Genomic DNA, 27,434 nt, shown 5'->3' on the forward strand with positions numbered 1-27,434 from the left:
CTCTGCCACAGAGCTGTTCACAGATGTGGAGAGGGCAGGGGTGCAGGGTGTAGGAGGCTGAGGCAGCATTATGGAGAGAAGCTGGGAGAGACGAGGCTGGGCCTGACCATGTTTGGTCCATGTCAAATCAGTGCATGCTAATCTGAAGCCCTGTCCAACAAGCAGCAGGAAGACAGCGCGTGTGAGTACGAAGGCTTCAGGGAGCTGCCTGGAAATACAGATCCGGTAGATCCCCACTAGTTTCAGAGTTGGCGTAGTACAGTGGCTGCAAGCATAGACTCTAGAGCCAGACTGCACGGATTTGAATCCTGGCTCCATCACTTATTAGATGTACGACTTTAGGTAAGTTACTCGCCCTCTCTGAAGTCACGTGTCCACTCTGTACCTGTTTTTTTAATCTGCAAAACGCAGATGATAGTACTTATCTTGTAGTGCTGTTGTGAGGATGAAATGAGTTAATATGTGGGAAGCTTTCTGCAGGGTGCCAGGCACACAGTAGGTCCTGTGGGAGAGTGGGCTCTTCCTCTTCTTCTCTGTTTGGGCCTCTGTAAATGAGAGTTGGATCAGATCGCCCACAGTACGGCCACCATAACATCCGTTTCTGCTCTGCTCTTAGATGTCATGAGTTCTTGGAAAGTCTAAACTCTGCTTCTAATTTGCTGCATCATGCCGGCAAACCATTTAAATGGAGAAGCAGCTAAATGACCCTGAATGGGTTACTTGATGTCTCCAGCCATCACTCCTGCTTAACTTTTCCAGGACCCCAAACAGAATAGTGCACACCTCTTAGCTGAAAAGTGTTTCTGGGTCCCCCAGACCTATGGAGTGTTAGAAGCAGGACTGTTTTCCTCTTTCAGCACCCATCTGCCACCTCCCGACTCGTGGGCAAGTTGCCCTTGAAGGTAAGGTCCAGGTGAGGCATTTCTGAGGTTAGCTCTATGAGGGGGGAAAGCCGAGAAGCCCACCTCCACAGGTGTGTGGGCAGCAGTGAGGGCTTTAGGCCCTCATAATTCTGCCGCCTTCTGCACCCCGTTCTTGGATGAAGACAATTGGCATTTTCAACATCTGATATGAAGTACTGTATGTATGCAGTTCAGGCTTCACTCCAACCCAAGGACTGCCCCTTAGCCCCTTAAATCAGGGGTTCAGGAGCCACTGATGCCTGCAGGCTTCCTGTGAAGTTTCACCAGGGCACACCGCAATCCCTTGCACGGTGACTCAGGCAACAGTTTTATCAAATATTTTGCCATAGCAAAACAGGACTCCCCAGCCTGCCCATCTCCAATACCTGTTTCGTCACACAGTCAGTGTCACATGCTTTAGTCTTCTGTTATGGGAGCACACACTTCAAAGTACCAACTTCTAATTTGGTTAGGGTAGTCTAAGCAATGCTGTGGTTGCAGACAGGCCCAAGCATGTCGTGGTTCAACAGGAAAGCAGTTTACTTCTCACTTGTCTCAAGGTCTAGCAGGATGGATCATTCTTTTCGAAGCAGTGATTCAGGAAACACAGCTCCATCTACCCAGTGGTTCTACCATCTACAATGCATGGTTCTCAGAGTTGGGAACTTGGGAGTTCACTCCATTCCAGTATGATGGGGAAGGAAAAAGAGAAAGAGAGAGAGTGAGATGGGCCTGGAAGTGTCATCCCTGACTTTCATCCGTAACCTTTCTGTCCACCTGCAACTCAGTCACATGCTGCCAGCTAATAGAATGGAGGCCGGGAATGGAGTCCAGCTGTGTGCCTAGGAAGAAGAGATGGCTTTGGTGAGCATCCTGCCAGTCTCTGCTACTGTTAACTACGGTATTGGTCCAAATCCTGTCTATTCTGCCTCCAAAAGTTTTCCACTTTTTTTTTGTTTAATTTTCTCCTCCTATTTTTTTTAACATCTTTATTTTTTAACATCTTTTATAATTGCTTTACAATGGTGTGTTAGTTTCTGCTTTATAACCAAGTGAATCAGTTATACATATACATATGTCCTCATATCTCTTTCTTCTTGCGTCGCCCTCCCTCCCACCCTCCCTATCCCACCCCTCTAGGTGGTCACAAAGCACTGAGCTGATCTCCCAGTGCTATGCGGCTGCTTCCCACTAGCTATGTATTTTATGTTTGGTAGTGTATATATGTCCATGCCACTCACCCACTTTGTCCCAGCTTACCCTTCCCCCTCGCCGTGTCCTCAAGTCCATTCTCTAGTAGGTCTGTATCTTTATTCCCATCTTGCCCCTAGGTTCCTCATGACCTTTTTTTTTTTAGATTCCATATATACGTGTTAGCACACAGTATTAGTTTTTCTCTTTCTGACTTACTCCACTCTGTATGACAGCCTCTAGGTCCATCCACCTCACTACAAATAACTCAATTTCGTTTCTTCTTATGGCTGAGTAATATTCCACTGTATATATGTGCGACATCTTCTTTATCCATTCATTTGTTGATGGGCACTTAGGTTGCTTCCATGTCCTGGCTATTGTAAATAGAGCTGCAATGAACATTTTGGTACGTGACTCTTTTTGAATTATGGTTTTCCCGGGTATATGCCCAGTAGTGGGATTGCTGGGTTGTATGGTAGTTCTATTTTTAGATTTTTAAGGAACTTCCATACTGTTCTCCATAGTGGCTGTATCAGTTTACTTTCCCACCAACAGTGCAAGAGTGTTCCCTTTCCTCCACACCCTCTCCAGCATTTATTGTTTGTAAATTTTTTTTTCTGCAGGCCTCTCACCGTCATGGCCTCTCCTACTGCAGAACACAGGCTCCAGAGTGCAGGCTCAGTAGCCATGGCCCACGGGCCCAGCCGCTCCGCTGCATGTGGGATCTTCCCGGACCGGGGCACGAACCCGCGTCCCCTGCATTGTTAGGCAGATTCCCCAAAACTGCGCCACCAGGGAAGCCCTGTTTGTAAATTTTTTCATGATGGCCATTCTGACCATTGTGAGATGATATCTCATTGTAGTTTTGATTTGCATTTCTCTAATGATTAATGATGTTGAGCATTCTTTCATGTGTTCGTTGGCAATCTGTATATCTTGTTTTGGATAAATGACTATTTAGGTCTTCTGCCCATTTTTCGTTGGGTTGTTTGTTTTTTTTTGATATTGAGCTGCACAAGCTGCTTGTAAATTTTGGAGATTAATCCTTTGTCAGTTGCTTCACTTGCAAATATTTTCTCCCATTCTGAGGGTTGTCTTTTCGTCTTGTTTATGGTTTCCTTTGCTGTGCAAAAGCTTTGAAGTTTCATCAGGTCCCATTTGTTTATTTTTGTTTTTATTCCCATTTCTCTAGGAGGTGGGTCAAAAAGGATCTTGCTGTGATTTATGTCATAGAGTGTTCTGCCTATGTTTTCCTCTAAGAGGTTGATAGTGTCTGGCCTTACATTTAGGTGTTTAATCCATTTTGAGTTTATTTTTGTTTACCATGTTAGGGAGTGTTCTAATTTCATTCTTTTCCATGTAGCTGTCCACTTTTCCCAGCACCACTTATTGAAGAGGCTGTCTTTTCTCCACTGTATATTCTTGCCTCCTTTATCAAAGATAAGATGACCATATGTGGGTGGGTTTATCTCTGGGTTTTCTATCCTGTTCCATTGATTTATATTTCTGTTTTTGTGCCAGTACCATACTGTCTTGATTACTGTAGCTTTGTATAGAGTCTGAAGTCAGGGAGCCTGATTCCTCCAGCTCCATTTTTCGTTCTCAAGATTGCTTTGGCTATTCGGGGTCTTTTGTGTTTCCATACAAATTGTGAAATTTTTTGTTCTAGTTCTGTGAAAAATGTCAGTGGTAGTTTGATAGGGATTGCGTTGAATCTGTAGATTGCTTTGGGTAGTAGAGTCATTTTCACAATGTTGATTCTTCCAATCCAAGAACATGGTATATCTCTCCATCTATTGTATCATCTTTAATTTCTTTCATCAGTGTCTTATAATTTTCTGCATACAGGTATTTTGTCTCCTTAAGTAGGTTTATTCCTAGATATTTTACTCTTTTTGTTGCAATGGTAAATGGGAGTGTTTTCTTAATTTCACTTTCAGATTTTTCATCATTAGTGTATAGGAAGGCAAGAGATTTCTGTGCAATAATTTTGTATCCTGCTACTTTACCAAATTCATTGATTAGCTCTAGTAGTTTTCTGGTAACATCTTTAGGATCCTCTATGTATAGTATCATGTCATCTGCAAACAGTGACAGCTTTACTTCTTCTTTTCCAATTTGGATTCCTTTTCCTTCTTTTTCTTCTCTGATTGCTGTGGCTAAAACTTCCAAAACTATGTTGAGTAATAGTGGTGAGAATGGGCAACCTTGTCTTGTTCCTGATCTTAGTGGAAATGGTTTCATTTTTTCACCATTGAGGATGATGCTGGCTGTGAGTTTGTCATATATGGCCTTCATTATGTTGAGGAAAGTTCCCTCTATGCCTACTTTCTGGAGGGTTTTTTATCATAAATTGGTGTTGAATTTTGTCGAAAGCTTTCTCTGCATCTACTGAGATGATCATGTGGTTTTTGTCCTTCAATTTGTTAATATGGTGTATCACATTGATTCATTTGTGTATATTGAAGAATCCTTGCATTCCTGGGATAAACCCCACTTGATTATGGTGTATGATCCTTTTAATGTGCTGTTGGATTCTGTTTGCTAGTATTTTGTTGAGGATTTTTGCATCTATGTTCATCAGTGATATTGGCCTATAGTTTTCTTTCTTTGTGATATCTTTGTCTGGTTTTGGTATCAGGGTGATGGTGGCCTTGTAGAATGAGTTTGGGAGTGTTCCTCCCTCTGCTATATTTTGGAAGAGTTTGAGAAGGGTAGGTGTTAGCTCTTCTCTAAATGTTTGATAGAATTCGCCTATGAAGTCATCTGGTCCTGGGCTTTGGTTTGTTGGAAGATTTTTAATCACAGTTTCAATTTCAGTGCTTGTGATTGGTCTGTTCATATTTTCTATTTCTTCCTGGTTCAGTCTTGTAAGGTTGTGCATTTCTAAGAATTTGTCCATTTCTTCCAGGTTGTCCAATTTATTGGCATAGAGTTGCTTGTAGAAATCTCTCATGATCTCTTGTATTTCTGCAGTGTCAGTTGTTACTTCTTCTTTTTCATTTCTAAATCTATTGATTTGAGTCTTCTCCCTTTTTTTCTTGTTGAGTCTGGCTAATGGTTTATCTATTTGTTTATCTTCTCAAAGAACCAGGTTTTAGTTTTATTGATCTTTGCTATCATTTCCTTCATTACTTTTTCATTTATTTCTGATCTGATCTTTATGATTTCTTTCCTTCTGCTAACTTTGGGTTTTTTTTGTTCTTCTTTCTCTAATTGCTTTAGGTGCAAGGTTAGATTGTTTATTTGAGAAGTTTCTTGTTTCTTAAGGTAGGATTGTATTGCTATAAACTTCCCTCTTAGAACTGCTTTTGCTGCATCCCATAGGTTTTGGGTCATCATGTTTTCATTATCATTTGTTTCTAGGTATTTTTTGATTTCCTCTTTGATTTCTTCAGTGATCTCTTAGTTACTAAGTAGTGTATTGTGTAGCCTCCATGTGTTTGTATTTTTTACAGAATTTTTTGTAATTGATATCTACTCTCATAGCATTGTGGTCAGAAAAGATACTTGATATGATTTCAATTTTCTTAAATTTACCAAGGCTTGATTTGTGACCCAAGATATGATCTATCCTGGAGAATGTTCCATGAGCACTTGAGAAGAATGTGTATTCTGTTGTTTTTGGATGGAATGTCCTATAAATATCAATTAAGTCCATCTTGTTTAATATATCATTTAAAGCTTGTATTTCCTTATTTCTTTTCATTGTGGCTGATCTGTCCATTGGTGAAAGTGGGATGTAAAAGTTCCCTACTATGATTGTGTTACTGTCAATTTCCCCTTTTATGGCTGTTAGTATTTGCCTTATGTGTTGAGGTGCTCAATTATTATATCTTCTTCTTGGATCAATCCCTTGGTCATTCTGTAGTGTCCTTCTTTGTCTGTTGTAATAGTCTTTATTTTACAGTCTTATTTTGTCTGATATGAGACTTGCTGCTCCAGCTTTCTTCTCTATCTTTTTCCACCCCCTCACTTTCAGTCTCTATGTGTCCCTAGCTCTAAAGTGGGCCTCTTGTAGACAGCATATATACAGATCTTGTTTTTGTATCCATTCAGCCAGTCTATGTGTTTTGGTGGGAGCATTTAATCCATTTACATTTAAGGTATTTATCGATACGTATGTGCCTATTACCATTTTCTTAATTGTTTTGGGTTTGTTATTGTAAGTCTTTTCCTTCTCTTGTGTTTCCTGCCTAGAGAAGTTCCTTTAGCATTTGTTGTAAAGCTGGTTTAGTGGTGCTGAATTCTCTTAGTTTTTGCTTGTTTGTAAAGGTTTTAATTTCTCCATCAAATCTGAATGAGATCCTTGCTGGGTAGAGTAATCTTTGTTGTAGGTTTTTCTCCTTCATCACTTTAAATATGTCCTGCCACTCCCTTCTGGCTTTCAGAGTTTCTGCTGAAAGATCAGCTGTTAACCTGATGGGGATTCCCTTGTGTGTTATTTGTTGTTTTTCCCTTGCTGCTTTTAATACTTTTTCTTTGTATTTAATTTTTGATAGTTTGATTAATATGTGTCTTGGCGTGTTTCTCCTTGGATTTATCCCGTATGGGACTCTCTGTGCTTCCTGGACTTGATTAACTATTTCCTTTCCCATATTAGGGAAGTTTTCAACTATAATCTCTTCAAATATTTTCTCAGTCCCTTTCTTTTCCTCTTCTTCTTCTGGGACCCCTATAATTCGAATGTTGGTGTGTTTAATGTTGTCCCAGAAGTCTCTGAGACTGTCCTCAATTCTTTTCATTCTTTTTTCTTTCTTCTGCTCTGCAGTAGTTATTTCCACTATGTTATCTTCCAGGTTACTTATCCGTTCTTCTGCCTCAGTTGTTCTGCTATTGATCCCTTGTAGAGAATTTTTAATTTCATTTATTGTGTTGTTCGTCACTGTTTGTTTGCTCTTTAGTTCTTCTAGGTCCTTGTTAAACGTTTCTTGTATTTTCTGTATTCTATTTCCAAGATTTTGGATCTTCTTTATTATCATTATTCTGAATTCTTTTTCAGGTAGCCTGCCTATTTCCTCTTCATTTGTTAGGTCTGGTGGGCTTCTGCCTTCCTCCTTCATCTGCTGTGTGTTTCTCTGTCTTCTCATTTTGCTTAACTTACTGTGTTTGGGGTTTCCTTTTCACAGCCTGCAGGTTTGTAGTTCCCATTGTTTTTGGTGTCTGTCCCCAGTGGCTAAGGTTGGTTCAGTGGGTTGTGTAGGTTTCCTGGTGGAGGGGACTAGTGCCTGTATTTTGGTGGATGAGGCTGGATCTTGTCTTTCTCGTGGGCAGGTCCACGTCTGGTGGTGTGTTTTGGGGTGTCTGTGGGCTTATTATGATTTTAGGCAGCCTCTCTGCTAATGGATGGGGCTGTGTTCCTGTCTTGCTAGTTGTTTGGCATAGGGTGTGCAGCACTGTAGCTTGCTGGTCGTTGAGTGAAGCTGGGTCTTGGCATTGAGATGGAGATCTCTGGGAGATTTTCGCTGTTTGATATTACATGGAGCTGGGAGGTTTCCTGTGGACCAGTGTCCTGAACTTTGCTTTCCCACCTCAGAGGCACAGGCCTGACGCCTGGCTGGAGCACCAGGAGCCTTTCATCCACATGGCTTAGAATAAAAGGGAGAAAAAAAAGAAAGAAAGGAAGAAGAAGATAAAATAAAATTAAGTTATGAAAATAAAAAGTAATTATTAAGAAAAGTTTTTAAAAAATAAAAAAACAGACAGACAGAACCCTAGGACAAGTGATAAAAGCAAAGCTATACAGACAAAATCACACACAGAAGCATACAGATACACAGTCACAAAAAGAGAAAAAGGGGGGGAAAATATATATATATATATCTTTGCCCCCAAAGTCCACCTCCTCAATTTGGTCGTTTTCTATTCAGGTATTCCACAGATGCAGGGTATATCAAGTTGATTGTGGAGATTTAATCCGCTGCTCCTGAGGCTACTGGGAGAAATTTCCCTTTCTCTTCTTTGTTCGCACAGCTCCCGGGGTTCAGCTTTGGGTTTGGCCCCGCCTCTGCGTGTAAGTCGCCTGAGGGCATCTGTTCCTCGCTCAGACAGGACGGGGTTAAAGGAGCCGCTGATTCGGGGGCTCTGGCTCACTCAGGCCGGGGGGAGGGAGGGGTACGGAGTGCGGGGCGAGCCTGCGGCGGCAGAGGCCGGCGTGACGTTGCACCAGGCTGAGGTGCGCCGTGCGTTCTCCCGGGGAAGTTGTCCCTGGGTCCTGCGACCCTGGCAGTGGCGGGCTGCACAGGCTCCCGGGAGGGGAGGTGTGGATAGTGACCTGTGCTTGCTCACAGGCTTTTTGGTGGCGGCAGCAGCAGCCTTAGCGTCTCAGGCCCCGTCTCTGGGGTCCGCGCTGATAGTCGCTGCTCGCGCCCGTCTCTGGAGCTCCTTTAAGCAGCGCTCTGAATCCCCTCTCCTCGCGCACCAGGAAACAAAGAGGGAAGAAAAAGTCTCTTGCCTCTTCGGCAGCTCCAGACTTTTCCCCCTTCTCCCTCCCGGCTAGCCATGGCGCACTAGCCCTTTCAGGCTGAGTTCACGCAGCCAACCCCAGTCCTCTCCCTGCGCTCCGACCGAAGCCCGAGCCTCAGCTCCCAGCCCCCGCCCGCCCTGGCGGGTGAGCAGACAAGCCTCTCGGGCTGCTGAGTGCTGGTCGGCACCGATCCTCTGTGCGGGAATCTCTCCGCTTTGCCCTCCGCACCCCGGTTGCTGCGCTCTCCTCTGTGGCTCCAAAGCTTCCCCCGTCTCCGCCTGCGAAGGGGCTTCTGGTGTGTGGAAACCTTTCCTCCTTTATGGCTCCCTCCCACTGGTCCCGTCCCTATTCTTTTGTCTCTGTTTTTTCTTTTTTCTTTTGCCCTACCCAGGTACGTGGGGAGTTTCTTGCCTTTTGGGAGGTCTGAGGTCTTCTGCCAGCGTTCAGTAGGTGTTCTGTAGGAGTTGTTCCACATGTAGATGAATTTGTGGGGAGGAAGGTGATCTCCGCATCTTACTCTTCTGCCATCTTGAAGCTCCTCTCCGTTTCAAAAAATTTTTTAACTAGTTTACTTTTGTCTGCGTTGGGTCTTTGCTGCTGTGCATGGGCTTTCTCTAATTGCAGCAAGCGGGGGTTACTCTTCGTTGCAGTACGTGGGCTTCTCGTTGCCGTGGCTTCTCTTGTTGTGGAGCAGGGGCTCTAGGCGCTCATGCTTTAGTAGTTGTGACATGTGGGCTCAGTAGCTGTAGCTCACAGGCTCTAAAGCACGGGCTCAGTACCTGTGGTGCACGGGCTTAGTCGCTCTGTCGCATGCGGGATCTTCCCGGACCAGGGCTTAAACCCGTGTCCCCTGCATTGGCAGGCGGATTCTTAACCACTGCGCCACCAGGGAAGCCCTTATAACTGCTGTCTTTCTCTAAGTTTTTATCCTTCCAATTTCCTTTAAACAGTTGCCAGTTACTTTTCTAAAACTCGGATATGATCATATTACTCTCCTTACCCCAAAATCTCAATGTCCCCCACACCTATGCTTATAGAATGAAGTGCAAACTCTTTAGCCTAGTATAAAAGTTCTGCCCATCCTGTGTGCTCAGATATTAGAGCTCTCCATTTCCTATGTCTTGTCCTTTCCTTTTTCGTGTTAGTGCACGTGATGTTCCTTCAGCCTCCGCTATCTCTTAAAACCATACTCACATGTCCTACCCTTCATGAAACTGTCCTCAAGTTGCCTGGTTGAAATTGTTCTTTTTTCCAATATTTTCATAGTCCTTTGTTAATCTCTGCATTTGATTCCTACATTATTTCTATGATATGTTACAGTATTCTCACCTTATGTGGCCAAGGACAAATGTACATTAGCAAAGAGCAGAACCAATTGGAAAGTGACACATATTCACATCTCCATATTGTACAGGAAAACAAAAGTAACATTCTTGTGAGTCTTGTCAATTTAAAGCTTTATCAAATCAGATTCTTCATGCAATCTTCCTGAGTCAGAAGGAAACAGCTCTCCCACAGTTGGTACAGGGGAAGGGAAACCTCTTCTCGTTCTTTTCTGAGAATCCTTTTGCTAATTGTAAAGACGTCATTTTTAAGACCAGCCTCTGGAATTTCATTAATTAGTCTTAACATTTAAAAGTAAGCTTATAAGTATAGGATGGAAAGGGAGAAAAAGAAGAATAACTTTACAGTGAATAAACCTGACAGACACTACCTCAACCAGGTGATCAAGGAAAATGTCAACAGTGATGAGTCATGTTGATGGTGTATCCCTTGATGTGGTGTGATGAGAATGGCACTGTACCTCTGTGGTCCTCCTCCCAAAACATTACCCCAGTCTAATTATGAGAAAAACATCAGACAAGCCCCACTTGAGAGACTTTCTTCAAAATATCTGAACAATAATCCTCAAAACTATCAAGGTCATCAAAAACAGGGGAAGTCTGAGAAACTCACAACCAAGAGGAAACTAAGGAGATAACTAAATATAATGTGGTAAACTGGCTGGGATCCTGAGACACAGAAAGGACATTAGGAAAGAAAATGAGGCTATCTTAATAAAAAATGAACTTGAGTTAATAATCATGTATCAATATCAGTTCATTTATTGTGACAAATGTACCATACAAATGTAAGATGTTAATAATAGGGGAAACTGGCTGTGAGGTATATGGGAACTCTCTTTACTACCTTTGTGATAATTCTGTGAATCTAAAACTGTTATAGTATTTTAAAATCCTTTTAAAAATTCAGCCTTGGGCCTCCCTGGTGGCGCAGTGGTTGAGAGTCCGCCTGCCAATGCAGGGGATACGGGTTCGTGCCCCGGTCTGGGAGGATCCCACATGCCGCGGAGCGGCTGGGCCCGTGAGCCATGGCTGCTGAGCCTGCGCGTCCAGAGCCTGTGCTCCGCCACGGGAGAGGCCACAACAGTGAGAGGCCCGCATACCGCAAAAAAAAAAAAAAAAAAAAAAATTCAGCCTTGCCGAATTCAATTTAACTGGCAGAAACATGATTTTGTTTGAAAACAGTGAAACAAGGAGTATATACCATTGTGTTCCACAGAAAAAAAACAGCATTCAGAATCCCGCTGAAATAACACAATGGGGTGAAAACTTATTTCTCTTTATGAACATGTACAAGGATGCTTTTGTTTAGGCAATGAGTATTTTACAGTGGAAACACTGTGCACGTGGGAAAAATCAAAGGGAAATACGCTGCAAAACTAAACTTTTTAACTTAAAAGGGGCATAAAATGTGCTTCTTGTTTTTAATGGGGATAATTATTTTCATTCTTTAATAATTATTCCTCTCTTTGTAGGCAGCTCTTTCCTGCTACTTTAATAGAACTTAGTGACACAGAGAGAATTGGGAGCACGGGCAAGGGAGGTGTTGGGAAGAAAGGTCTTTGCTCTGTCTGGCAGGTACTGCTCAGAACATTGGGGAAGTTGAAAATGAAGCCATTCATTCAGAAATATTTGTTTGCCTACTATAAACCAGGAAGTGTGAGGGTTTCTAAAATGCGTCATTTACAGATGTTGCCCTCAAGCACCTTATCATTGTTCAGGGTTGTAATATACACATGCACACACGATTTATATAAGGAGATAAAATTATATATATCCTTATATAAATCAAGTATGTATAAGAAATGTAAATATGTAATATATATATGTGTGTGTATATATATATATATATATATATATATATATATATATATATCCTGTATAACTCACTGTCTTTCCTTGCCTCCCATATGCAACTACTCTAATGTGTTAATATGTATCTTGTATGTATGTGTTCCTGCAAAATGTATAATGTTGTTTTGTGGGCATATATCTTTAATTTATATAATTAGGTAATCTCACTTTCTTACTTTTTTACAGTGAGCACTATGTTTTTAATACCCATCCTTGTTGTTCTGTGAATACATAATCTTTTACCTGTAATACTCCAAGAAAGAAGGAAAGATCTCCTCTGCCAGTCCCATTGTGGTGTCTGACACTCTCCTCCCACCAACCCCCTCCTCAAGGAGCCTTCATTTGGTTGGTGCATTCCCTTGGGTCTAGGGTATAAGTATTCACTTACATAGACCTGATTGTCTAGGAAAGTTTCCAAAGAAGGATTCTGGCTCATTTCATTAAGAAGACTGCTTTGTGACCACATAAAGGGGTGGGATAGGGAGGGTGGGAGGGAGATGCTAGAGGGAGGGGATATAGGGATATATGTATACGTATAGCTGATTCACTTTGTTATACAGTAGAAACTAACACAACAATGTAAAGCAATTATACTCCAATAAACATGTTAAAAAATAAAAAAAAGTCAAAAAAAAAAAGAAGACTATGCTGGCAGCTTATTCAAAGCCGTAATGAGTGAAACTACAAATCCTCTCTGCCTCCTGAGGATATATCATTTCTGATTCTTTTTTTAACCTTGACCCCAGAAAACTATGTTAACCTTGACCCCAGAAAACTATGTTAACCCTAGAAAACTATGTTAACTCTCTAAAATCTCCATAGTATTTCTGAGTATTAATTGTGTTTCAGGATGCGTACCTGTGGGAGAATGGAAGGTGAGGGTCTGGGAGACAGGGACTAAGATCTTGTCCTGGCTGTGTCTGATTGGCTGAGACATCTTGAGCAAGTTCTTACATCCTTCTGTGGTTAGAATAGGTGCTGAAGTCACTCTTCCTGGGTTTGCATCCCAGTTCTGCAACTTTCTAGCTGTGTAAACTTGGGCAGATTACTCACCTAGGAAATGAGGTAATTAAACCACAGATGATTACTAGGAGGGATTCCAATTCAACTACTATTTCATCCATGGATGCTTTCTTGGCTCTGTGCCCTTTTGGCATCATTCTTCTGTCCGTCTCTTCCCCAATAGCCTCTTCTCCCTTCAAGGTTCTCTCCAGACAGCATATTCTCTAAAGCTTTTCCTCAGCTTTCAGATTTAAATAAAGACTAGAAGAGCAGTAGAAATGGAATAAATAAAAGTAAAATAAAATTTTTTACTGTTTAATTAATTGATCTAATAGGTAACTTCAAAGTGATAATAGTAAAAATGCATTAGGTGATTATAGCATATGGATGAGTGAAATGAATGACATAAATTTATAAGGGATGAGAGGGATTAATTGGGAATATTATAGGTCACCTGCCTTTCATCTGAAGTGTTATTTGAAAGTGGACTTAAATTTGTTATAAATGTATATTATAACTTGATATGCTAAGAGGAGAGAAAATGGAATTATATAAAATGCTAAGTTAAAACCAGAGAAGGAAGAAAAAGAGGGAAAAAATAAACAAAGAACAAGTACAATGAATATAAAACAGCTACAAACATGGTAGATATTAAACCAAATATACTGATAATCACATTAACTATGAATTGTCTAAATATACCAATTAAAATACAGAGACTGTTAGAGTAGATAAAGAAGAAGATCCAACTCTCTCTCTCTCTCTCTCTCTCTCTCTCTCTATATATATATATATATATATATATATATATATATATATATATTTACAAGAAATCCATTTTAAATATAAAGACACAGATAGGTTAAAAGTAAAGGGATGGAGAAAGATATTCTATAATAACACTAATCAAGAGAAAGCTGAAATAGCTATATTAATTTCAGACAAATTAGACTGCAGAACAAGGGAAATCATCAGGGATAAAGAGGGTCATTACATAATGATAAAGGAGTCAATTCTCCAAGAAAACATAGCAATCCTTAATGTGTGTGTACCTAACAACAGAACATCAAAACATACGAGGCAAAAACTAATAGAACAGCAAGGAGAAATAGACAAATCTATTATTATGGATTTGGAGACTTGAATACCCCTTCAGTAATTAATAGATCCAGCAGGCAAAAACTGAGTAATAACACAGTTGAACTGACACAGCACCATTAATCAACTAGACTTAATTGACATTTATAAAATACTTTATCCAACAATAGCAGAATACACAGATACCATGCCATGTTGATCACTATAGCTTTATAGTAAGTCTTGATGTTGGGTAATTGCAGTCCTTTAACTTTGTTATTCTTCTTCAGTATTGTGTTGGCTATTTAGTTTTGCCTTTTATTTGTTTGTTTTGCCTTTCCATATAATCTTTAGTTTGTTTGACACCCACAAAATGGCTGCTCAGATTTTAGTTTGGATCATATTGCATCTATAAATCAAGTTGGGCAGAACTGACAACTTAACAATATTGAGTCTTCTAATCCATGAACACAGAATATCTCTTCATTTATTTAGAACTTTTTAAACTTTTTTCATTAGAGTTTTTTATTTCTATGCGTATAGATCTTATATATATTTAGATAGATTTATACCTAAGTATTTCAAGGTTTTTTTTTATATCTTTATTGGCGTATAATTGCTTTACAATGGTGTGTTATTTTCTGCTTTACAACAAAGTGAATCCATTATACATATACATATGTTCCCATATGTCTTCCCTCTTTATTTCAAGGTTTTTGATGCTAATGTAAATGGTACTGTATTAATAATTTCAAGTTCCAGTGTTCATTGTTGGTATGAAGGAAAGCAATTGATTTTGTACATTTACCTTGTATCTTGTGATCTTGCTGTAGTCATTTACCCATTTCAAGTGGGTTTTTTATTTTGTCAGTTGTTTGGGATTTTGTACATAGACAATCATGTAACCCTCAAACAAAGACAGTTTTATTTCTTCCTTTCCAACCTGTATACCTTTTATTTTTTTTTAATATTTAGCCCTATTTTCCCCTTAAGTGAGAATAGCTAACATTTACTGAGTGATTACTATGTCCAGACACTGTCCCAAGCATTTTATATTTATTTACTCATGAAATACTCATTATTTACTCACAAGAACTCTATAGAGTAGGGTACCACTATTATCCCAATGTTACAGATGAGGAGACTGAGGATAGAGAAGTTAAGAAAATTGCCTAAAACATTGAAATATCCCAAGAATGTCGACACGTTGGTATTAAAATTTTCTCTCTTGAATCTGGAAGAAGCACAGAAATCCACTGCAAACCATGGTTTCCAGTTCTTGTTCCAGGAAATATAATCATGAAATCTGTCTAACCACCGATAATCATATTAAATATGAATTGTCTAAATATACCAATTAAAATACAGAGACAGAGTAGATAAAGAAGATCCAACTATATATATATATTTACTAGAAATCCATTTTAAATATAGTGGATTTATATCCATCTTTCCCTGTAGTTCTATTCAATAGTTCCAACTGAGTACTAGAAATAGTCTCCTGTGTGTCCCACAGGCATCTCCAATTCAACATATTCAAAATCATACTCAAAATTTTCTCCTCCAGTTTTGCTTTTCCTCTTGTGTTTCTTTTTTCTTGTTATCTCTTCTTTCTTTTAACCTTTTGACCCCCCTTCACTCATTCTGTTAGGTTAGAGATGGGATGATGGATCAAGCAAGGTGCTAAAGTAGTTTCAAGCTTTCTTCTGTATCAGAATCAGCTGAGGGCCTTGTTAAAATGCAGACCCCCAGGTATCACCCATATATTCTCATTCTGTAGATGTGGGTTGTGTATTTTTTTTTAATTGAAAAAGTTTGACATGTAGCATCGTGTAAGTTGGGTTGAGTATTTTTAACAAGCATCCCAGTTGATGCCAATTCAGGTGATCCTAGGACCACAGGTTGAAAAGCACTCCAGGGCTCAGATGAAGGCATCAGCCTTGGATGGAGAAAAGAGAAAATGCTGCAGGATATGTGTGGGCTAGGGGCTGCTGGAGTTTTATCTGGTGTCCTCCTTTCTTTATGAGGTAGGAGCTAATACCTCTATGAACAAGGAGCTGTTTATAGCATCAGGGTGCTAGGAGAAAGCAGTCAGGCTGGGAATAGAAGTCATAGGAATGGGAGAAGATCATTGCAGGGTTAAAGGAAGAGAGTCTGAAGCAACACTGATCTTGGAAATGAAAACTGTAAAGAAGATACTATTTTTTGGTGAAGGGTGGGGAACACAACTGCCATTAGTTGTCTACAGAGCTTAAAAGAGGGGAAGAACCCAGAAAGAAATGGAAAGAAAACAGATTCCCCAAATTATGATTGTGAGGGTCCTAAACATCACCACCTGTCTCTGCTAGAGAGGCAGCATGGTGTGAAATACACAAGTCCGAGAGGTAGCCAGAATTCCTAGCCTCTACCGTGCAGTTAATCTCTCTATGCCTAGTCTCCTCATTTGTAAAATGGAGACAGCATTAGTTCCACTTCATGGACTCATAATATAAGTTCCAAATGAATAAACACGTGTAATATATTAGGCTCATAGCAAAGACTCAAATGGATGTTAGCTTATTCACATTCCACAAGCAATATCCTGCTTGAATTTTACACACATAAGTCAATTAATCTTACTTCAAACAGGGGTACTTTTGACCCCCTTCTACAGATGAAGAAACTGAATATAAAAGGAAAACAAGTTATTTGTCTAAGTCCAAACAAGCGGTATGTGAGCAAATAGGAACTGGAGACCAGGTCTCCAAACTCCAGCTGCATTTTGAGTGTCTACTTGTTGCCAGGTATTGAGGAAGGTGCTTTTAACATGTCAACACTTGCCATGTATTTCCCTATTATCAGTTGAGGATATTAAGGATAGAATTAAAGGCCAAATTATAAACAGGTGGTGGAACCACAGCTGGAGAGAAGCCAGCTGGCTCGAGAGCTCGGAACTCCTACAGTGACTTCTACCCCTCTTGATGGAATCTACATTACCCCGCACCATCCTGGTCACCTCTGAGAGCTACATGATGGTGCTTACTAACACCTGTAAGGGAATCAGAGATAAATGAATCTCAGTTCCATCTGAGAAAAGCTCATAGCTTTGTGGAGAGTATAAAACAAGTATATACAAAGCTATAATACAAGGTAAAATGTGCATGGGGATTCAGAGGGAGGGATTCCCTCCAGCTGGATGTGCCATTTGGAGGTGAACCTAGAAGAAGGGCAGGATTGGGGCATGTAGATGAGGGGATGGGGTTGGAGGATGAACTGAGTGGAGAAGCAGACACAGGAACTCCCAAGAATATCCAGTTATTAAGCCAGTGTGTGTAGACTTGTGGAAGGTAAGATTTGAAAGGGAATCTGGGATCTGTTTGCAGGGAGCTGGAAATCTGAAGATAAATAGTTTGAACTTTAATTCTGTAGGCAACAGGGAGCCACAAGAGATGTGTTGTTTTTGGCTTTTTTGCAAATGCCTCTTAAAATTAATGATTTTACTTGGAGGTAACTGAAGACTGACATGCAATTGTAAGCAATAATACAGAGAGAGCCTGAGTAACTTAGTCTCCCTCGATGGTAATATCTTGCAAAACTGTAGTCAATATCACAACCAGGATGTTAACATTGATACAGTCCACTGTTCTTATTCAGATTTCCCCTGTTTTACTTGTACTCATCTCTGTATGCATTTAATGGTATGGAATTTTATCAAATGTATAGGTTTGCATATCTACAACCACAGTCAAAATACAGGACAGTTCCATCACCATGAGAATCTCTCCTGTTGCCCTTTTACAAGAATACCCACCTTCCTTCCATGCCTCTTCCCTCATCTCTAAGCCCTATTACTAGCACCGTTTCTATAATTTTATTTCAAGAATGTTTCATAAATGGAATCATAGAGTATACAACCTTTGGTGATTGGCTTTTTTCCCCCCTCACCATAATTCTCCTGGGATTTATTCAAATTGTAGCCTGTATCAATAATTCTCTTTCTCTCTCCCTCTCTCTCTTTTTTTTTTTTTGGAGTAGTATTCCATGATATGGATGTACCATAGTTTAACCATTCACCTGCTAAAGGATGGCTGGGTTGTTTTCAGTATTTTACTACTATGATTTAACCTGCTGTAAATATTTGTGTACAAAATTCACACATAAAGTTGTGTGCATTTTGTGTGAACATAAGTTTTCATTTCTCTGGGATAAATACCCAAGAGCTCTGGGTATGTATGTTTAGTAGTAGTAGGTATGTATGCTGGGTTGTATGTTTAGTTGCATCATTAATTTTATAACAAATGAATATATATATATATATATATATATATATATATAACTAATGTATATATATCATATATATTCTTTTTCAGATTCTTTTCTATTATAGGTTATTACAAGATATTCAACATAGTTCCCTGTGCTATACAGTAGGTCCTTGTTTATCTACTTTATATGTAGTAGTGTGTACCTGTTAATTCCAAATTCCCAATTTATCCCTCCCTCCCCTTCCCCCTTTGGAAAACATAAGTTTGTTTTCTATGTCTGTGAGTCTATTTCTGTTTTGTAAATAAATACATCTGTATCAATTTTTTAAAGATTCCACATATAAGCGATATCATATGATATTTGTCTTTCTCTGTCTGACTTACTTCACTTAGTATGATAGTCTCCAGGTCCATCCAGGTTGCTGCAAATGGCATTATTTCATTCCTTTTTTTTTTTTTTTTTTTTTTTTGCGGTACGTGGGCCTCTCACTGTTGTGGCCTCTCCCGTTGTGGAGCACAGGCTCCGGACACGCAGGCTCAGTGGCCATGGCTCACGGGCCCAGCTGCTCCGCGGCATGTGGGATCTTCCCAGACTGGGGCACGAACCCGTGTCCCCTGCATCAGTAGGCGGACTCTCAACCACTGCGCCACCAGGGAAGCCCTAAGGTGATTCTTGATATATGAGGGCTTACTGTACTACAGGTCCTTGTACCATATGAACTTAAGTATGCAATTTTATTATTTGTTTCCTGGTTTTCCTCTGTTTCTCTTTTATCACCTTCCTGTGAGTTACTGGAATGTTTTTTTTTTTTTTTTTTTTTTTTTGCGATACGCGGGCCTCTCACTGTTGTGGCCTCTCCCGTTGCGGAGCATAGGCTCCGGACGCGCAGGCTCAGCGGCCATGGCTCATGGGCCCAGCCGCTCCGCAGCATGTGGGATCCCCCCCGACCGGGGCACGAACCCATGTCCCCTGCATCGGCAGGCGGACTCTCAACCACTGCGCCACCAGGGAAGCCCTGGAATGTTTTATAGGATTCTATTTTGATTTATTTTTAGTGTGTTTGAGTATATCTCTTTGTATAGAAAGTTATTGCTTTGGGTATTACAATATGCATATATGACATCATAATCTATTACCATTTGAGTGAAGTATGAAAACCTTACTTCTATTCAGGTCCCTTTACCTTCCTCAATTTTTAATATCATTGCCTTGAATATCAGGTGTTATAATTTTTGTTTTGATCATCATGATTGTAAAAACTTATGACAAGAAGGATTGTCTATCATATTTACCCCTACTTTTTCTTTTACCTATCTTGATACTCTACTTTCCTTTATGAAGTTCCAAATTATCTTTTCCTTTCTGTTTATAAAACTTCCTTTAGCCACTCTTTAAGGGTAGGTTTGTTAACAACAAATTCTCTTAGTTTTTCTTCATCTGAACATGTCTTTTTTCATGAAGGACCATTTTGTTGGATATAGAATTTGCAGTTGACAGTTCTTTTCTTTCAGCACTTGAAAAATGTCATGCCATTTCCTTTGGCATCTGTGGTTTCAGATGAGATATCTGCCATCATCTGAAATAATGTTCCTCTGACAGATAATATATTGTTTATTTCTAGCTGCTTTTAAGAATTTTTCTTTGTGTTCAGTTTTCAGAATTCAATTATGTGTCTTGGCATGGATTTCCTTGGAATTATCCTGGTGGGGTTTGCTCAGCTTCTTGGAACTGTAAGTTTGTGTCTTTCACCAAATTTGGGAGATTTTCAGCTGTAATTTCTTCCCATACTCATTTAGACTTCTTTTCCTCTCCTTATGGGACTCTGATGATACAAATGTTGGGATTTTGGTTACTGTACTACAGGTCCTTGAGACTCTGTTCATTTTTTTCCCCAGTCTATTTTCTCTCTATTGTTTATATTGAGTAAATTTTATTTTTTTATCCTCCCTCAAGTTCACTGATTCATTTATCCAATGTCATCTCCATTATACTATCAAGACCATTCAGAAAGTTTAAAAAATTTCTATTATTGTATTTTTCAGTTCCATAATTTCTGTTTAGATCCTTTTTATACATTTTATTTCTTTGCTGAACATTTTTTAAAATTTTATTTTATATTGGAGTATAGTTGATTAACAATGTTGTGATAGTTTCAGGTTTACAGCAAAGTGACTCAATTATACATATATATGTATCTATTCTTTTTCAAATTCTTTTCCCATTTAGGTTATTACAGAGTACTGAGCAGAGTTCCCTATGCTATACAGTAGGTCCTTATTGGTTGTCTATTTTATTTTTTATTTTTAAAAATATTTATTTATTTTAGGCTGTGTTGGGTCTCCGTTGCTGCATGCGGGCTTTCTCTAGTTGCAGAGAGCGGGGTCTACTCTTTGTTGCAGTATGTGGGCTTCTCATTGCAGTGGCTTCTCTTGTTGTGGAGTGCAGGCACTAGGTGCACGGGCTTCAGTAGTTGTGGCATGCAGGCTCAGTAGTTGTAGCTCATGGGATCTAGAGTGCAGGTTCAGTAGTTGTGGCACACAGGCTTAGTTGTTCCATGGAAGTGGGATCTTCCCAGACCAGGGATCGAACCCATGTCCCCTGCATTGGCAGGCAGATTCATAACCACTGTGCCACCAGGGCAGTCCTTGGTTGTCTATTTTAAATATAGCAGTGTGTACATGTCAATCCCAAACTCCCAGTCTATCCCTCCCCACCCCACCCTTCCCCTCGGTAACTATAAGTTCATTCTCTAAGTCTGTGAGTCTGTTTCTGTTTTGTAAATAAGTTCATTTAGTATCATTTTTTTAATATTCCACATATAAGTGATATAATATGATATTTGTCTTTCTCTGTCTGACTTACTTCACTTAGTATGATAATCTCCAGGTCCATCCACATTGCTGCAAATGACATTCTTTCTTTCTTTTTAATGGCTGAGTAATAGTCCATTGTATATATGTAGCATATCTTCCTTATCCATTCATCTGTTGATGGACATTTAGGTTACTTCCATGTCTTGGCTACTGTAAACAGTGCTGCAATAAACATTGGAGTGCACGTATCCTTTCAAACTATGTTTTTCTCCAGATATAAGCCCAGTAGTGGGATTGCTGGATCATATGCTAGCTCTATTTTTAGTTTCTTAAGGAACCTCCATACTGTTCTCCATAGTGGCTGTACCAATTTACATTCCCACCAACAGTGTAGGAGGGTTCCCTTTTCTCCACACACTCTCCAGCATTTACTGTTTGTAGACTTTTTGATGATGGCCAATCTGACTGATGTGAGGTGATATCTCATTGTAGTTTTGATTTGCATTTCTCTAATTAATTAACGATGTTGAGCATATTTTCATGTGCCTCTTGGCCACCTGTAAGTCTTCTTTGGAGAAACGTCTATTTAGGTCTTTGCTAATGTTTTTATTTTTTATTTGTTTCAAGAAAATTTGTAAGTGCCTGTTGAAGTATTCTTATGATGGCTGCTTTAAAGTCTTTGTCAGATAATTCCCACATCTGTTTCATCTCAGTGTTAGTTTCAATTAATTGTCTTTTCTCCCTGATATATCTCCAAACTGTGGATCCTAACTAGCCAATATTTGCTCCAGAACTCTGGTCTGGCCCATTCCTTTTATTTTTTTTAAATTAATTTTTATTTGAGTATAGTTGCTTTACAATGTAGTTTTAGTTTCTGCTGTATGGCAAAGTGCATCACTTATACATGTAGCAAGGGGGAAGGGGGGGTGGGATGTACTGGAAGATTGAGATTGACATATATACACTACTATATATAAAATAGATAACTAATGAGAACCTACTGTAAAGGACAGGGAACTCTATTCAATGGCCCATTCCTTTGACACTTCTGGCCCACCACAGTGCTGGTTCCCTGGGCTAGGGCTCTTAAGGTGAGATATTTTATACTGGCTTTTGAGGTGCAAGACTTGGTTTGGATGTAGAAGTTATGGTTTCAAATTTTCATTATTCCTTGTGAATTCTATTTATAATCTCTTAATTTCATCTCTCTGGCATTTGAAGGCTTTAGCTTTGGGATATATTTCCACACCCCCTAGCTTTTTTTTTTTTTTTTTTTTTGCAGTACGCGGGCCTCTCACTGTTGTGGCCTCTCCCGTTGCGGAGCACAGGCTCCGGACGCACAGGCTCAGCAGCCATGGCTCATGGGCCCAGCCGCTCCGCGGCATGTGGGATCCTCCTGGACCGGGGCACGAATCCGTGTCCCCTGCATCGGCAGGCGGACTCCCAACCACTGCGCCACCAGGGAAGCCCCCCACCCCGCCCCGCAGCTTTTTCCTTCTTCTTCTTCCTCCTTCTCTTCTCCTCCTCCTCCTCCGCCTTCTGCTTCTCATCTTCTTTTTGGGTGTTTCTTTATTTTAAATGTCTTGCCTCCAGAGGCACCTTCATTCATCGTCCATATCAGTGTTTTCAGGAGCCTCTTTCCTTTTGTTTTTTTATGTTTAAAACATGCATTTTTAGTTTTTTTTTACTGTAAAAAACAACTGTGCATTATAAAAATTGGAAAAATCTAAAAAGCGGTGGAGAAAAAGACACCCACACCCCCCAAGGAACAGTTGTTTTCAAACAGAAGAGGAGGCTGAGGGAGAGAAGAGTAAGCTTGGTTAGGAGTCGGGGCATGATGTGGCCTCTGAGGTTCAGTTTCCTCATCACCAAAACGAAGGGCTTGGCTAGATGGTCCTCAGGCCACTTCCAATGTTAGGAATGACTTAGTGATGGGACATGACTGTCCTCAAATGGCTGAAAGGATATAAAGTTATCCAAGGGAGCAGATTGATCAATGCAGTTCCAGACTGCAGAAGATGAAACTAGAATCAGTGAGTGGAGTGACAGGTAAACTAAGAAAACTTCACTAAGAATTAGAACTACCCCCCAATATAGAGGACAACTTGTCAAGCACCAAGTAGCCTGCTCTGGGATAAACCGATGCCTGTCAGTTTCAGTTTCCAGAGCCTCTTTTCTAGTCTTTCTCATTTCTAAAGACTTTGTAGTTGCCCTAATTTCAACAGAGTGATTCTTGTGGTTTAGGAGGAATGTGCAAAGATTTCATTAATGCTTAGAATTCTCACCCTACTTCCTTCCTGACCCAAGTTCTTCTATCAACTTATTTACCCCCAAACCTGCTATGTTTTCCAGACTGAAATCTGCTCTTCTTTGGATTAAATAAAAAGATCATTGCCACTTCCAAAAAGCCGCTCTTAAAATACTCAAAGACTACAGGATTATGTGTATACAGACTTCTGTATTACTATGTGAAGGTCAATAGCTGTCATTTATGTTACCTATTGCATTCTATATGCCTTCTAAGTAGTCTTCAGGCAGTAGCTCCTTGAATCCTCCCCACAATTCTTTCTCACAGGTATCAGTTCCCCTTCTACAGAAAAGTAATTTCTCCAGGATCCCACAGCTCAAAGGTATATTAAGATGTACTCAAAAGAAGGAAAAGGGAAAAAACCCACGAACATTCTAAACCTAGTTTTCTGCCTCTAAAACGTGTGCTCTTGATCTCTACCTAACACGCATGAGCTTTTGGGTAAGAAAGAAAAGCTATAAAAATGTTCTCACTAGTGAGTAAAATATAGTGTATCAGCTTAATGACACGGAATGACAATACCAGAAAAAGAACAAGACTTGGAGTGAGGAGAACTAGGTTTGGGTTTAGGTTCATCATTTATGAGCCCTGTAGCCTTGAACAAGTAATTTTACCTGCTGCATTAGTTTTCTTTTGCTATGTAACAAACTACCACAAATTTTGTGGCTTAAAACGACTCCCAACCGCAGAACCCACAATTCTGTAAGTCGGAAGTCTGGATGGGCTCAACTGGATTCTCTGCTTAATTAAGGCTAAAATCAAAGTGTTGGCGGTCTGATCTTATGCGCAGTTTGTAGAGAAGAATCTGCTTTCAAGTTCATTTAGGTTGTTGGAAAAATCCGGTTGCTAGCGCTGAGGTCCATGTTTTCTTATTAGCTGTCAGCCAGGGGTCGCTCTCTGCTCCTAGAAGGCTGCCTACATTCCAGTCTCGATTCTCTTACGAGGTTTTTGTGATGATGACTAAATAAGACGTATTGTACACAGTGATGATGGATGTGATAGCTGCTTAATGTCGCTGGGTGTACAGGATACCCCTCAACCCTTAAACACAGCATATGTCTATACAACAGGAAATCCTACCGGGGGCAGGTTCCGAAGTCTCTTGTAACAGAAGAGACTTCTGTTGGTCTTCCCCTACAAAGACAGAAACTGGGTTTTGCGCTGGACAAATGTTTACTAAGTGAAGTGGATGAGATGCGGTGAAGTGTCTGGCACCAGTAGCGGGAAGAATTCTAACTGGCCATTCCTCAGTGAAAAGAAGGTGGCAAGGCTTGGGAAAGGCTAACCCCGCAGGGGGCAAAAGCACAGAAGTGGTGAGGAATGCAGTAGGTGAGAAATGCCTGCATCGCCAGCGCTGTAAGCAGAGCCCCCTCAATGGGCGGGCGCCTGTGAACGCAGGACCGCCTCCCACCCCCGCCCCCGGCCGGGCTGTGGGTACCCGTGTGGGGGACGCCGGGGGAACTGCGTGGGGGGCGCGTCTGGGCTCGGTCAGCCCCTCATAGCCCAATCCCCCCTCCGTGAGCCATGCAAGTGGAGTCTCCCAGCCTGCGCCCCCTGGCTCTGGCTAACCAGCCTCAGTCCCCCCGTTGGAGCATTTCTCCCCGAGCCTCCGAGCGCGCTGGTTGCCAGCTGCAGCTCGGAACTTGGTTACGCAATTACTTGCCGCCGCTGCGTCCGCGGCCGAAGCCCACCCCGGCAAGGAGTGAATTTGCCGCGAGGTTCCCGCCTCGGAAAGAGGTAAAAGCTATCTTCCGCCTTTTTTTTCGGGCACATGAACGCGCGGCATAGCGGGCGAACCAGCCTGGGCTATCGTGGGGTGGAAACCAGTGGGTGCGTTGTCAGGGAAGAGGGTACCTGGGGACAGTTGCTGCAGGTAAGGGGTCTCTGTTAGCGTCACGAATCCTGGACTCTGTGGGCTCCCTGGGCGCCCCTCGCTGCCCCCGTGACCACACCCTGGATCGTGATGTCTGCAGCAACCTAACCTTGCCCGCAGTGATCGATCCATGTCAGAGACGCGCACAATTTTTCATACCGAAGGAAAGAAGACAACAAGGGCTTATTTGGGGAGAAAATGTTTGGTAACATCGCTCAGACGTGCGTGTTTTAAGGGTTGGCAAGCTGTCCGTTATTGCGGCATTCTGTAGAGTGGAGTAGTCTGGCGTGAAAAATAAAAATGGGTGCGTAGCCACCGCGAAAGTAACAGTAAGGTATTACTGGAATAGGTGCGGGGCGAGCCTGCCTCCTCCCCGCCCGCATTGCCTTCCGTAGGTGCGTGGGGTGGGTGGCGGGCTCGCCGCAGAGGAGGGAGGAGGGAAGTGAGAGGAGGGTGGGGTTAGGGAGCGAGATGAGGCAGACACCCCTCCCACCTCCCCCGCCCCCAGTCCCCAGGGAGCGGCGGGCCAGGCAGGCGCTGCGACAAGACACCATTCCGGGTTAGACTCCCATCGCTCACTCTTCCTCTCTTTCTCTCTTCCTGCCTAGGCTTCCCTCACTGCTGGCCAAGTGTCAGAGAAGGTGTGCACGCATCTACCCGCCAATACCCAACCATGGGCAACTCCTGCTTTGGCCTCAAGGAACGGCTGATGAAGCGGCTGCGGCCTCTGCCTACCGTGATCGTCATCCGTACCTGCCTGCCCCAGAGGAGGAGCAGAGATTTCCGCGTGGTGGTGCTCGGCTCGGCCGGCGTGGGCAAGAGCGCGCTGGTGCAGAGGTGGGTGCGCGGCAACTTCCGTGAGGCGTACCTGCCGACCATCGAAGATACCTACCGCCAGGCGCTGGGCTGCAGCCACAAGGCGGGCGCGCTGCACATCACCGACACCACCGGCGGCCGCCGCTACCGGGGTCTGCAGCGCCTCGCCATTGCCAGGGGTCACGCCTTCATCCTGGTCTACTCCGTCACCAAGAAGCAAACCCTGGAGGAGCTGAAGCCCCTCTATGAGCTGATCCGTCAACTCAAAGGCAACAACCCGCAGAAGTGCCCCGTCATCCTGGTGGGCAACAAGTGCGATGAGAGCCACCGGGAGGTAAGCGAGAAGGAAGGGGCTGCCTACGCGTCGGAGTGGAATTGCGCCTTCTTGGAGACCTCCGCCAAGATGAATATCAATGTGCAGGAGCTGTTCCAGATGCTGATAAACTTCGAGAAGAAGCCCGCCACCACTGCCACCGCCGCCCAGCCTCCCCAGAAGAAATCCCAGATCCCCAAGACCGCCGAGAAGCTGCTGGGCAAGTGCATCATCATGTGAACCCTGAGCCTTAAGGAGCCTGACCCTCTTCTCCTTCAGTGTGCTGAAAACATGGACCGACCCCATTGTGCTGTGTCACCTGTACACGACTGACTTTTGTGCTGTGGTTTGGGTTGTAACAATTAGATGTCAATAAATGTCCCTTGTGAGTTAGTAACTTTTCTTTTCCCCAGGCAAGAGAACTCGAATCTTTAAAATATGGACATTGGAGGAGGAGAGGAAAAGGGAACAGGATGCATTTTAAAGGATGGGACTTGGACGGACTTTAGAGATGAATGTTTAAAAAAGAGAATGGAAGTAGCAAAATGAATTGAAAGATCTCACTGCCCTTCTTGTAATCCTATTATTGTGTATTATTCTTAAACATTTCAAGTCCTGTAAATGTCTGATCATATCTTCCCATTGTGTATTTAATTGTTAAGAGACATGTTTTTGCAACAAAATCTCTGACAGATGACTGTGAGACAGAGATACTAAACATGATAAATAAATGAACGTTCTATAGTTGAGCATTGAGGGTGGGAGCAGAGAAAATTGTGATAGTGGAACTTGCTTACTAAATATATACCAATTGTTTCCTAAGTCATTTAAAAATGTTTGAGTATTCTACACTGCAGTTTAAAAAAATTGTAACAGTTCCGTGACTCAATAAAGCTTTTCCTGCATGCAATCAGCTGTAATAATTTCTTTTTCACTGAACAACAACAAAAATCACCCATTGCATTACCCATTACCCATTGCCAGTCACATCTGGAGAAGATTTCTAATAAGAATTTTTCACACTGATGCCCCTGCCCTCTTGAAATTAGCCACTTGGGGGTGGGGCTGGTTCATGGGTCCCTGCAATGCAGAGATGGTTTGTATCCATCACCTTTCCTGGACTGACATCCAGAAGAACTCCAGGCATCTTTGAAGAGGTTGCTTGCTCATTCTGCTGCTGTCTTGGAGGTAGGTGGTGAAAAGCAAACCTCGGCCTTTGGCTGCCTCA

The 27,434-nt window shown here is 41.7% G+C and overlaps 1 protein-coding gene across 1 annotated transcript; it reads left to right on the forward strand.

The window, feature by feature from the left end:
* Positions 1-1,757: 1,757 nt before the first annotated feature.
* On the forward strand, positions 1,758-27,031 carry DIRAS3 (DIRAS family GTPase 3; the record flags this gene model as incomplete). Its single annotated transcript, XM_081225779.1, has 2 exons — positions 1,758-1,803; positions 25,686-27,031. The coding sequence occupies 2 exons, from the start codon at positions 1,758-1,760 to the stop codon at positions 26,444-26,446; spliced, it is 807 nt and encodes a 268-aa protein (XP_081081905.1). The 3' UTR covers positions 26,447-27,031.
* Positions 27,032-27,434: the final 403 nt, after the last annotated feature.

The sequence above is a fragment of the Mesoplodon bidens genome (genome assembly GCF_964165515.1).
Source record: "Mesoplodon bidens genome assembly, chromosome: 2".
NCBI lineage: Eukaryota > Metazoa > Chordata > Mammalia > Artiodactyla > Ziphiidae > Mesoplodon > Mesoplodon bidens.